The 13,118-nt window shown below is 49.2% G+C and overlaps 2 protein-coding genes across 2 annotated transcripts; both read right to left on the minus strand.

Moving 5' to 3' along the window:
- Window positions 1–328: 328 nt before the first annotated feature.
- H2AX (H2A.X variant histone) lies at window positions 329–2,108 on the minus strand. Its single transcript, XM_075909400.2, has one exon. It carries the CDS (start codon window positions 1,588–1,590, stop codon window positions 1,162–1,164), a length of 429 nt encoding a protein of 142 aa, XP_075765515.1. The 5' UTR covers window positions 1,591–2,108; the 3' UTR covers window positions 329–1,161.
- Window positions 2,109–2,249: 141 nt separating this feature from the next.
- Window positions 2,250–11,470, minus strand: DPAGT1 (dolichyl-phosphate N-acetylglucosaminephosphotransferase 1). The gene is made up of 9 exons (XM_006119720.5): window positions 10,909–11,470; window positions 9,418–9,538; window positions 8,971–9,184; window positions 8,271–8,417; window positions 7,853–7,937; window positions 6,929–7,117; window positions 3,760–3,847; window positions 2,895–3,050; window positions 2,250–2,462 (listed from the first exon to the last, which is right to left on the minus strand). The coding sequence occupies exons 1-9, from the start codon at window positions 11,061–11,063 to the stop codon at window positions 2,397–2,399; spliced, it is 1,221 nt and encodes a 406-aa protein (XP_006119782.1). The 5' UTR covers window positions 11,064–11,470; the 3' UTR covers window positions 2,250–2,396.
- Window positions 11,471–13,118: the final 1,648 nt, after the last annotated feature.

The raw sequence follows: 13,118 nt of genomic DNA on the forward strand, positions 1-13,118 counted from the left end.
TGCAGAGATGGTGTTTTGTAAATGAAACAATGTTTAAATATCTCTAACACCTACTAACTATTTTACTTTCATGTGGAACTGGTTCCAGGGCCATGTAATTTCTTATGTGCATGAAATATGCCCTTGAAATCCTCCAAATAGCAGGGGTTGTGCCTGACAGCTGTCCAAACTGTGTATTTGATTTAATTTTGTAGGTACAATTACATTTTCTCACATTGGAAAAATGTAATTGAACCTCCACCCTTCAAGTTCAATGCACAAACTAGGAAAATGTAAGTTTTGAGCAGTGCTCTTTTCCGTGCTGTGTACAACCAATTACTAAGATTCATTTTTTTGTTGCTGGCCACTTTTATTACACACAGTACATTTTCAGGGATATACAAGCAATGAAAGGCTACTACAGCAGATTTAGAAGTATCCAAATTAAAGGGCATGGCAGAAAGAAATACTGGATGTTTTACTAACAAGTTTTGTACTAATTCAAATTGTCTCTGGTTTGATTATGTAGGTGGAGCAAGCTGCTGTGTGCAGCTGCTGTCTTGCAACAGATCAAAGTTGGTTTCACTGCAGCATGAAACTAGTAAATAGTAACATTTTAGAGTACACCAATACAGTAGTGTAATCGCTGCTAAGTGAAAGTCTCCCACTGTGGAGTCCGTGGGCTCCGTAGTTTACAATACTTAGGATGGTTGTGCTTGATCCCAGACAAGATGTTCTCAGCCTTAACATTAAACGGGTAGAGCCTCAGATCGGTGATACGTGGGACCAGGCAACTAAACAGTCTGTGCCACAGCTGCTTCCTGGTGCCAGCGTTTCGCAGTTCTCCGGGCCCCGTAACAGGACGGACTCCAGCCTGGCCGCAAGCAACGCTCGGGGCGCGGCCCCAACCTGTGCACGTGGAGCCCGCTCGTCCCGCCTACCAGCGTTACGGCTCAGTTCCCAGAAATACGGAAGCCCCTGGCGCTGGCACCGGGCAGATCACGGGGACCTCGCCTCGTTCCCCTGGTGTGCAGCGCGCGGCCGTGGCCCGGGGAACGCCTGCCTAGCGGGGCGCAGCGAGGGGGCCGCCCCTCCAGGAAACCCGCCCCGGATCCGCAGCTCTTTCGCTGAGCCTGGGGCGGCCCTGAAAAGGGCCTTTGGGGTGGGCGGGTGGGGGGGCGGCTAATACTCCTGCGACTGCTGCCCGCCGCCCTTCTTGCCGCCCTTGGCCGGGCCGGGCCCGCCGCCCGCTTTCTTGGGCAGCAGCACGGCCTGGATGTTGGGCAGGACGCCGCCCTGCGCGATGGTGACGCCCCCCAGCAGCTTGTTGAGCTCCTCGTCGTTGCGCACCGCCAGCTGCAGGTGCCGCGGGATGATGCGCGTCTTCTTGTTGTCGCGCGCCGCGTTGCCCGCCAGCTCCAGGATCTCCGCCGTCAGGTACTCGAGCACGGCGGCCAGGTAGACCGGCGCGCCCGCGCCCACGCGCTCGGCGTAGTGCCCGCGCCGCAGCAGCCGGTGCACGCGCCCCACGGGGAACTGCAGGCCGGCGCGCGACGAGCGGGACTTAGCCTTGGCCCGGGCCTTGCCGCCGCTCTTGCCGCGGCCGGACATGGCGCGAGAACAGAAGGGGGCAGGAAAAGGACGCACGCGGCCCAGCGATCACCTCCCACGTCAGCAAGGGCCACTGCCTGCCAAAGCCAACTGCCGCGGCACCCGCCGCGCGCGCTTTCTTTTATAGCCGCTGCGCGATGACGCTGCATTCCGCCATTGGCTGGTCATTCAGATTCTCTCACGGATTGGTTCGGCTCAGGAGCTGGCCAAACGGTATGCATTTATTGGCTGCCCGAACAGGCCAATCAGAAGGCAGGGCGCCAAATTCAAACGGAGCCCAAAGCCTAATAAGGAACCGAGCAGCCTCATTCTCGTTGCCAGTGTCCAGGGTTCCACCCTGTGAACTGGCCCTTGGCAGGGGCTGCCACTGTGCGAGCATCCAGGGTGAATCCATTCTGCCCCGCCCCACGGGGGCAGACCCCCATTCTGTAACGTGTGAGTGGGATGCTCTCCCCCTTTGGGCAATTGCTTGAGTGACAGAACAAATAGACATGGAGCCCTCTTCCCCTGCCCACAGGTAAGAAACTTCACGTCCTATTGGCATCTGGTCCTTGGTTTAACGACACTGCAGGTCCACAACACTCAGGTAACATTAACACCCGCATCCGACCAAAGGCCTCTGCCCAACCCCATCACAGAAAAAAATTCAGCTGAGAGAGGCCAGTGTAAGAGTCTTTACTCACATCTGGGAAGGGGGCCTGTGACTCTGAGACAGAGCGAGATTCCTGCTGCCATGTGGCAGGGAACTGAAAAAGTAAAAGGTAGATCAGGAAGTGCTGGAGTTTCCCTTACCACTGGCAGCGCAGTCAAACATCATAGAACAAGCGTACTAGTTGGTACCGGATCAAAAAGGCAATGGTGCTGCCCACTACCTACAGAGGAAAAAAATAAGGAAGATCATTGGAATCCATTTGTGCTAAATACTTGACCGAGTAGTATAAAGACAAGATCCCTTTGTCAAACAAACTACATCATGGTACTTCTGCATATGACCAACCTCTGTAAGTAACACAGAAGTTAATTTAAAATATTTCCATGCCTACTTTCAAAGGGGTGTGTGGGAATGAGAAGACTGGGCAAGATTATTCTCTCCGAGCAGTATGGTTCTGTATTGCAGAGCCATAGCTAACTCAGGCAGGTGAGAGACAGCCCCCGCTTTAACAAGCTACTTGGTATGGTGGAAGTAAAGAAGTAAAGATAAGTGAAGGGGTGAAATCAAAATGTTCCCTGTGCCTGAGAATTTTAGTGTGGACCTACATCCACAGTAGAGTAGGCCCTCCTGTCTGCGGGAGCATTTGCCTGACCTGGATAAGAAGCAGCAGAACAGTGAGGGTTTGCTCTGAGGTTGGTCCAATAAGCTTTATAACAAAGTTAATGAGCGTCATGTTGTTGCACTCTGTGTATTCTTCATCTTCGTCTAATTTCTGTCTCACATCCACTATATGAAAGGTTTCTGATACCTGGGGAAGAGAAGTATGTTAATCGATCTTTAATTAGATACATTATGGCTGCGTCTACACTGTCATGTGCTTTTGCGCAAAAGCATCCGTGCCAGTGTAGACGCTCTCTTGCGCAAGAAAGCTCCGATGGCCATTTTAGCCATTGGGCTTTCTTGTGCAAGAAATTAACGTTGCCTGTCTACACTGGCCTCTTGCACAAGAGGGCTTATCCCTGAGTGGGAACGTCAGAGTATTTGCACAAGAAGCACTGATTTTGTACATTACAATGTCAGTGTTCTTGCACAAATACTCGCAGCCAGTGTAGACAGGTGGCAAGATTTTGCACAAAAGCGACTGCTTTTGAGCAAAATCTTGCCAATGTAGACACAACCTATGTGTTTACTACTTAGAGCAGGGGTGGGCAATAACCCCTTTGGATGGGGGCACCACTTCATGAATTTTAATTCATGGTTGCAGACTGGCTCTGGCCCCTTAGGAGGGACGGAAGCCTTGGGCAGAAAGGGGCGGATCCCTCTAGGTGCCATCTGTCTCTGGGTGGGGAGTGGAAGACTTCATGCACACCCCCATTCACAGGCCAATTGGGACCTAGGAGTGCGGAAAATCATTCACTGTTCAAAACGGCTGGTGGTTCCCTCTAGGCACTGTGTGCCCGTGGCACAGAGTGTGTAGTTGATAACAGAAGACAATTTTTACTTATCTCTCAAGTTACCTTTAGAATATACTTTCCCAGTGCTGAAAGACTTTTGGTTTTGAATTTGGAGTAGCTCATTTCCAGCTTCCCTGTTCCAGGATTGAGCCTGAAAAGAACATTGAAATATTAGTCCAGTTGCACCAAAGAGGCTAAATCTCTCTATAAAAGGGGGGAGGGGGGGAGTGGATGGTGCAGACATCTGGAGTAATCCTATACATGTAGACTACGTCTACACTGCAGGCTTCTTGCGCAAGAACTGTTTTGCGCAAGAGTTCTTGCACAAAAATTCTTGTGCAAGAGCACGTCCACGCTACCATGTGCTTTTGTGCAAAAGCAAGAGGTCTTGCCCAAGAGGGCTTATTCCTCGTAAGGAGAGGAATAACTCTTGCGCAAGGAGCCCTGTGTTCCGACACTTTACTGTAAATGTACTTGTGCAAGAACGTGTGTGCAGTGTAGATGCTCCACAAGTTTTTGCGCAAGAACAGCTGTTCTTGCGCAAGAAGCCAGCAGTGTTGATGTAGCCATAGTAGTCCAATAGGAGTCTCAGATGTGTAGCCACTCAAATAAGGCAGGGGCCAGAAGAATGTTTTGTGGGTAGTGTGAGGGGCAGTCAGTTGGGTTGCAGAAAGTTGTGGCAATTTCAAGGCAACATAGAAATTCCCACACATAGAAAATTGACAGTTCGTGTAGCATAGAACTGATAACAGAACCTTAGAGATGGCATAAACACTTCACTCTTCCCTGTGTTTTATAACACTACTAAGGAACAGTGTTTCAACTCTGCTCTTTACAGGGCTATAACATTATTTGTTAACACGGTTCTAACTCCATCTACAAAGCATCACCCAAACATATTAGGGACAGCTGCACTGTGAGTAGATCACTCAGTATGGCGGATTTTACATCACACACACAGACTTGGTCTGCATTAGGGATGTTAGATACTGGTTAATTCAACAGTTAAGTAAACAATAGGAATTCATGCAGTTACTCAACTATTCTATAGGCCCCAGGGGCGGGGCCAGTTTGCTCTGCTAAATACTTTACTGAGTGATATGCCGACAAGGTCCCTTTGTCAAACAAACTACAGTACATCATGGTACTTCTGCAAATGACCAACCTCTGTAAGTAACACAGGAGTTAATTTAAAATATTTCTATGTCTACTTACAAAGGGGTGTGTGGGAATGAGAAGACTGGGCAAGATTATTGGGGTGCACTCCTGGGGAGCACTCTAACATTCTGCACTGCTGCCTCTGTATAAAAGGCAGCAGCATGGGGTGCCAGGCAGGAGCCAGTCCACAAGGGGAGCCACGGAGTGGCAGCAGCCCTGTCTGCAAGGGTCCAAACTCCCCGCACACAGAGGCTGCTGGAGGGTGGGAAGAGGAGGAAGAAAGGCAGCCAGGAAGCAGCTTCTGTCCACGGCAGCCTGGGTTGGCCCTGAAAAGAAGCTGGCCCGGCAGCAGCCCCTGTCCACAATGGATCCAGGCTTACCACAGACAGAGGCGTAGGGAGCTCAGAACCTGGGCCTGCAACGAGCAGACTACTTCACAGCAGCCTCCCCTGCCCTCTTCACCCCACACTGGTATGTCTAATAAAGGCAGAAATGGGAGAGGAGGGGAAGAGGGGGAGGGCAGCACCGCATAGCCAGTGCTGCGGTGAAAACCAGCTTTTAAGCCAGCTCCCTCCTAGCATTGGCTCCTGTTTCCCTCCTCACCCCCTGATACAAGACAGCAAGCGGGGGGGGAGGGGGGGGCAGAAATGCAAATAGTAAAGAAGATTACCAATGAGCCTAGGCTTATCTGTTCATTGTATACTTGACTTCTTTATATCCCTAGTCTGTATTAAGCTTTCATAGTACTAAAAGGTCCCATCATTAGACCCCTGCGTGGATATAAAATTTGCATCTGTGTCCATAAAAATGAGCTGCAGATATTTGCCTCCACATTCACAAATCTGGATACCCACACACATATATAAAGCAGATAGCTGTAGATTTTTAGGGCTCTTACAATCAGGACTCTGCAGTTCACACTTTCTTTCTAGGACTGGGTATGCAATAACTTGTGATGGGGGGCCGCTCCCAAGATTTTGGAAAGCAGCCAAGAGCTGTACTCTTCCATGGTATTAATGGAGGAGAAGTGGGGTCTGGGAAGGAGGTTGGGTACAGAAGGGAGCTTGGGGTAAAGGATTGGAGTGCAGGAGGAAGAATGGAGTCTGGAAGGGAGTTTGGGTGAATCAGGTAGTTGTGACCTAGGGTAGGAGGGGACTGTGATCTCAGGCAAGAGATTAGGGTGCCAGATCTGGGAGGGAGTATGGGTTCATGTGGAGTAGCGGGGCAGGAGTGGTTGGGGAAGGGAGAGGCTGAGGTGCCAGAGGCAGGTTCTCCCCAGATGACATGCCAGCCTGCCTGCAGAGCTAAAGACTTACAGAGCTTAAAGTGTTTTTGCCTACTCGGCCATGTGCTTGAGTGTGAGCAGGAGGGTTGTCCTTTGGGACTGCCTGTTATTCAAACAAACAGCTCCCATTGGCCAGTGTCTGTCCAGAAACTGGCCAATAGGATTGTGCTGGGGGTGGGAGCAGCGGCTGAATCTCCCCCCCTCCCATCTGGACTCAAAGAGAAAGCACCCCATAGCTGTGTTTCTGAGCGGGGTGCAGGGCTCTTGGGCAAGCAGGGGAGCCTGCCGGTCTCCACAGGCCATATTTTGCCCAGGCCTGTTCTAGTATGATGCCAGTTCCCAGGACATTATTATTGCTGTTTGGCAGGAGACAGTTTTCTGTTGGGCTCAATTTACAGGGCAGCAGCTCCTCTCTTTTACACCCAGCTGTTTGCAACAGGAAAGGTTTCTTGGTAAGTTTAAATGTTATGGAGAAACACCAGAACCGTAAATTCATGGCAATCGCAATATTTCTAGGTCCACTGTTTCGTCCCATCCTTGGGCAAGAGGGCAGTTGTTGCAATGTGAAATTTCCACACTGTCCTAGTAAAGCCCTTGTCTCTAGAAGATGCCTGAGATGTATGTGTCACTTTTCATTCTTCCTGTCACAGCAGATGAGGTATGTATTTTATCCTGTAGGGAAACTGCAGACATACCCACACCTGTTTAAGGCCTAACACAAAGTCAAAGCTAAAAGCATCTCTTTGTTCCAACTACATTGCATCTCATAGTCACTTACACGCTTGTTACCTGGGTAGCCGATGACGGGGACAAGGAATGATGTGGAAGAGCTGAGGCAATGAGTAGAGGAAGTTGAGCACTTGTGGAATGAAAAAGAGCAGCATTGTCTTACTGAAGTGTCCCAGGATCCCCACCACAGCAAATGTCATACCAGCAAAATAGCAAAAGGTGTCTCCTACAAACACACTGGATGGATACCTGCAACCCACAGAAAAAATGGGGATAGGACATAGTATTAGTGTTGAAGATCAAGTCTAGGGATCTTACTTCAAGCTTTTAAATCTAGAAACCAAGATATTTGTTGGAGAGGTTATTAGTGAGTAAGGCAGGACTACTCAACATGCAGCCCACTGACCTCATGCGACCCACAGTGCAGTTTGGGTTTACATGGGACTCTACACACGGCCCATGGGTGGGATCCTTTGAACATGGCATCCACTGGGATCATGCTCCACAATGGTGAAGCATCACCCAGGCGGAGTGAGCATTGAAAGACGCAAGCAGACAGGATGGCTGGAACAGACGGGAACAGGGTATCAGTGTTTCTAGCCCCCCGGGAGGAGGTGCTGGGAGCACCGGGGCATTGTGTGAAAGAAGCTATTTGCATGTATATGCAACCACACTTAAGTTGCGGGCCTTGGCTTGTGCTGTGAGTAGCATTGTGGCCCCTGGGGTTTCCACAGTTGAGTAACCCTGGAGTAGGGGGTGGGAAGACAGATTGTCTTGTGATCAAATCACAGAACCTAGAATGTAGTTCTCTAGTGCAGTCAAAAGCTTCTGCTGAACCAGTGCTCCAGCCAGAATGCAAAATACTTTGACCAGCCCTCCATTGTTCTATTTAAGAACATATGAATGTTTCATTTTGTTTCCTAAGTGTAGGATAGGAAGCTTTATGATGCTCTGAATGCTTATTTATTTCATGCAGTCTCTTACCAGTTGTGGTAAAGCAGTCCCAGAGTAGTAAAGAAAAAAGGAATCATGAAGTAGAGAGAAAAAATGTGATCATCTCTATAATCTCCTGTAGGCAAGACAGAACAAAATTATTGACAAATCAGCATCAACCACAGTGAACCAAAAGTATGTCCTAGTTCCAGGGTGTGGATCTGTCTATCTTAGGTTTGCATACAGTGCCTGTCAAGAAGGTATCTTGGTGTAACCCTCTTGAAGTCTTTCCTAATATACTGGACCAGAAAATAGTATCATGGCTCCATTTGGTATGTAAGCATTGTCCTTATCTGAAGATCTGCTAATCTTTCTAGACTTTTTCAAACATTTCCAAGTATAGGCACCTAGCTCCCTTGGATATCTGTACTAAATCAGAGTCCCAAAAAGATACTTGCATTTTCCTTACCATTTAATTCAACAACATTGAATGTGATGATGGAAGCAGCTATCACAAGAGCCTGTCCTGCCTCAAGCCCATTAATTCCAGCAAGAATGTTGATGGCATTGGTGCAAAACACTGCTAGCATGCCCATGTACACATAGTACAGGATTCCTGCAGATTAGACAGAGCAAAGGGCCTTCGCATTCAAGTTTTACTTTGCCTTAATGATTCCAGCACATTTCATAATAGTTTAATAAAAAACATCTCCCACACCCAAGAAATTGGTATTGTATACACACATGCACCAAACACAGATGTGGAAACAGAAGCAAGGGGTAGAGGTCACAGAAACAAGTCAATGGCAGAGTTGGGAATAGAATCCTGGTCTACAGATTTCTAGTTCTGTGCTTTGGTCAATTTGTGATCCACATTAAAACACAAAAAGCACTGGGTTCTCCATGAGCTTAGAGCCTGATGCTGTAAAAGCGTGGAGTGCTTCTCTGGACAAAGCTGAGAAAATGATAAATTGTTGAACTAGTAACTTAAGAAGGCTATCAACTCAGTTCTCTGGTACCACAATCTATGTCACAAATCTGCATTGGGAGGAAACCCACAACTGTGCACAAATTGTGACCTGCTACCCTCCGGAGCTGTGGCTTTGGATCACCTTTTTATTCTTGTGGCTAGTTTTAAGCTGATGATCTTCTTATGCTCCATCACTCACCCAGATCCAAGTGCATCCCCAACAACACCCGGAAGGGCTTGGGCACCACAATAGTGGTGTTCCCAAAGTTAGTGAAGTAGACCATAAGCAGAGGAAGGGAGGCCATGGTAGGCAGTAGAAGCTTGTGTCGCCAGCGCAGGTTCAGAACATCATCTGCAAAGCCCAGGAAGATCATGCAGCAGATGGCAAGAAGGGAGCCAATGAACTCCACAAACTACAAGAAAGAGAGATGATAGGACCATGGTTATTACATAGCCACCAGTCCTCCTACCACAGGAAATCACATTTGGCTTTGAGAGAGGATGCATTTGAAGACCCCCAACACAATGAATATTTCACCCCAAGTCTTAACGATACACAAGCTATCCTCATTGAGGCTTGCAGGCTCTCACCCTACGGGAGAAGAGCTATACAAACTTTAAAGAGCATCGGAAGGGGGGCACTCACCTCATGATGTGGAAATGCCTTGCACTGCTCCTCTACAAAACAACTCAGAAATGGCACAGGAATAAAGCAGAAAAGGATGATCAAGAACACAGCCCCACTGATCACACCTTGGGATTCAGGACTGAAACACAGAAAGGGGAGAGGGATTTAAAAAGAAAAAAAATGTATGCCCATTGCTAGTCCTGTACAGCAGCAGTGCTGCTGCAGCTTTCTCACTGCTGTTCCATTGGAATGTTACAACAGGGCAATGTTTTAAGTCCAAAAGTCCTGATATCCAACAGCAGCACAGTTGTTAAACCTCACAACAAACTTTTAGCCTAAAGATTAGAAAATAAATTATCTTGGCAAATGCCAGTGTCCTCACTGATGCTTAGCCAAGCAGCTTGTGACAGTAAAACATATAAGATTATAAACACAGATTGGCTACGTCTACACTGGCATGATTTTCCACAAATGCTTTTAACTGAAAAGTTTTCCGTTAAAAGTATTTTCGGAAAAGAGCGTCTAGATTGGCAGGACGCTTTTCCGCAAAAGCACTTTTTGCGGAAAAGCGTCCGTGGCCAATCTAGACGCGCTTTTCCGCAAAAAAGCCCTGATTGCCATTTTCGCGATCGGGGCTTTTTTGTGGAAAAGAAATCTCTGCTGTCTACACTGGCCCTTTTGCGCAAAAGTCTTTCGGAAAAAGACTTTTGCCCGAACAGGAGCAGCAAAAAGCACTGATTTCTTACAGTGAGAAGTCAGTGCTTTTGCGGAAATTCAAGCGGCCAGTGTAGACAGCTGGCAAGTTTTTCCAGAAAAGCTGCTGATTTTCCGGAAAAACTGGCCAGTCTAGACACAGCCATTGGGTTCAGCTTCAGATTCAAACTCTCTCACAATGAGGAAGATCAGAGGGCCAGAGCAAGAACATAAGCTCATTGGCATAAGCAGCATCTTCACTGGAGCCCTGTAACTACAGCTGTAGTTGTTTAAGAGTACACAAGCCCAATGTGGTGCCTATATTGGTTTATGTTCACAGAACACTTAAAGAGAAGACATCAACATAGAAACATAAGATAATCACTCTTGCTTCTGAATATAAAATGGAGGATTTCACATAATGGTATGAAACTATTTGCTAGATTTGAGAGAAGTACCCTTTACAAAGCAGGACCTACTTCTGACATGCAGGAACATTGTTACCAGGAAACAGAAGGACCCAAATATCACTTAATAAATAATATCCGGATTGCTCTGGCAACATCCAGCAAATAATTTCAAGGTATTTTATTGTGGTCAAGTCTCACCACAACCCTGTGAAGTACAGAAATTATTTAAATGGAAGGACAGAAGCAGAGATGTGTGGAAGATCATACATTAAAATAAATTCCTTTTCCCCATACTTTAATCAGATTATGCTTGCTCTTTATTTTAGTCGTTTAAAAATGTTAAGCAAGCTTGTAACTACCAAGATTACCACATAATACAATTTAACGAATCATAGCTGTTACTCACATGGGCTGTTTAGAAGTTTTGTTCAAGTCTATCCCGAAGAGCTTGGCAGCAATGAAATGATCCTTGAAGGCTGGGATCAGCGTCAGGGTAGCCACGAATCCCAAAAGACCGCCACAAAAATTAATCAGCAAGGGGATCACTGGTAAACCCCACATCGCAGAGATACTTTCGAGGAACAAGAGGACTTTTATGGTGGAAAAAAGCAGCAGCAGCAGCAAACTGATGACAAGAGTGAGTGGCTAAGGTCAATGCACTAACAGCGAGTACATGTCTATACGCTGGGTACAGTGCGTGTGTTTACGGTTCACTGCTGGAAAGTGGGCGCACAACTCCAGGACCAGCTCGTTCAAGTCGGATTCTGAATGCGGCCGCTGCCTCTCATGGCTGCTCGCAAACCGAAATGCAATGGTCTCCGCAGCCGCAGGGGCGCGACGCTGCCCAGACGAGGCGCGGGGGTTAATGGAACCACATCCAAAGACAGAGCCTCTTCCCCTTTCCGCTTGAGTTAAAAAACAAACCCGGAAGCTTTATTCTTTCAGGGGCTTCACTTCCCTGAAGATGTTTCCAGTCGGACTCTATATAACGTGACACCAACCCCGGCCCTCTTGCTGCGCGCTGTCGCCGCGTACCCGTCCGCCATATTTGACACTGGCAAGGGAACTAACAAATGCCCCTTCCGTGTTCTGACTCTAGCAGGGGCGTCCCCACGCGGCTTTGGGGGTTAGCTCATCAGTCCCTCAACTGGGTTTGGGTTTAGAGTGAGAGCACTGTCCGAGTTCAGTGCCACATTCGGGATTAATTTAAATCGCGCGCTACCAACTGCCCGAACGCCTGTTACCCACATCAAAGATGGCTCCCGCAAGCGTCACTTTGTAGCCTTGCCCTCGTTCTTAACTGTGCGTCATCGTCTTCTGATTGGAGCCTTCCTGGGACGGTGACGTGCGGGTGTGACAGGCGTTCTAGGCCGTAGGGGGCGGGGTCGCACGACTTGACCCCGAGCTAGAGGTGAAAGGGCGCGGATAAAACCCGTCGCTACCCGACAGGCTGTTGGGCTCCTGTGTGCGAGTTGCTGGTGCCCTTCCCGCCCAGCGATCTCTCGACTGACTTCGATTGTATCTGCTTTGGGCTAACTCCCGTTTTATCAAGGGGAAAGCTGAGCTGGAATGTAACAGGAAAAACAAATAGTCTATAAGCACCTAAAGACTGGTTAGTCAAAAGAGGCAGATAAGAACCATTAGTAGGTAAGGGTATGTTTACACTACAAAGTTAGTTCGAACTAACGGATGTTAGTTTGAACTAACTTTCCTAGGTGCTACACTAGCGCTCCGTTAGTTCGAACTTAATTCCAACTAACAGAGCGCTTAGTTCGAACTAGGTAAACCTCATTTTACGAGGATTAAGCCTAGTTCGAACTTACTAGTTCGAATTAAGGGGTGTGTAGCCCCTTAATTCGAACTAGTGGGAGGCTAAGGCTTCCCAGGTTCCCCTGGTGGCCACTCTGGCCAACACCAGGGAAACTCCATTGCCCCCCTCCTGGCCCCGGAGCCCTTAAAGGGCCACGGGCTGGCTACACAGTTTGTGCCAGTTGCAAGGCTGCAAGCACCCATGCCAGCAGACCCTGCACCTGCCACACGATGAGCCAGCCACCCGAGGACTCCCAGCCCTCCACTGCTCCCCAGGACCAGCCTGGCGGCTCCCAAGAGCCTGCCCGGGGGCGCAAAAGGCGGGTGCCTGCTTGGTCAAGTGCGGAGATCGTGGACCTCATCGAGGTTTGGGGGGAAGCCTCCAATATCCACGATCTCCGCACTAGCCACAGGAACGTGGCCGTCTACAGCCGCATGGCTGCCAGCCTGGCCGCCAGGGGCCACCAGCGCAGCCGGGAGCAGGTCCGCTGCAAGGTCAAAGACCTGCGGCAGTCCTACTCCCGGGCCTGCCAGCCAGGGGCCGACCCAGAGGCCTGCCCCCACTTCCATGCCCTGGACCGCCTCCTGGGGGCTCATGCCGTCCCTGCCCCCCGAGACGTGATTGACCCCGGGGCAGAGGGCCCGCTCCTGGAGATGGAGGAGGAGGGCTCTGAGAGCCAGGAGCCTGCCGCCAGCCTGCCCGGGACCCGGGACCCCCGAGGCACCCCACCGCTCACCTGTGTTGTCTGAGGCCGGGGAGGCGTCCACCTGTGAGTACCATCGTGTTCCCCTTATGTGTACGGGGGG

The sequence above is a fragment of the Pelodiscus sinensis genome, chromosome 25 (genome assembly GCF_052426305.1).
Source record: "Pelodiscus sinensis isolate ZL-2025 chromosome 25, ASM5242630v1, whole genome shotgun sequence".
NCBI lineage: Eukaryota > Metazoa > Chordata > Testudines > Trionychidae > Pelodiscus > Pelodiscus sinensis.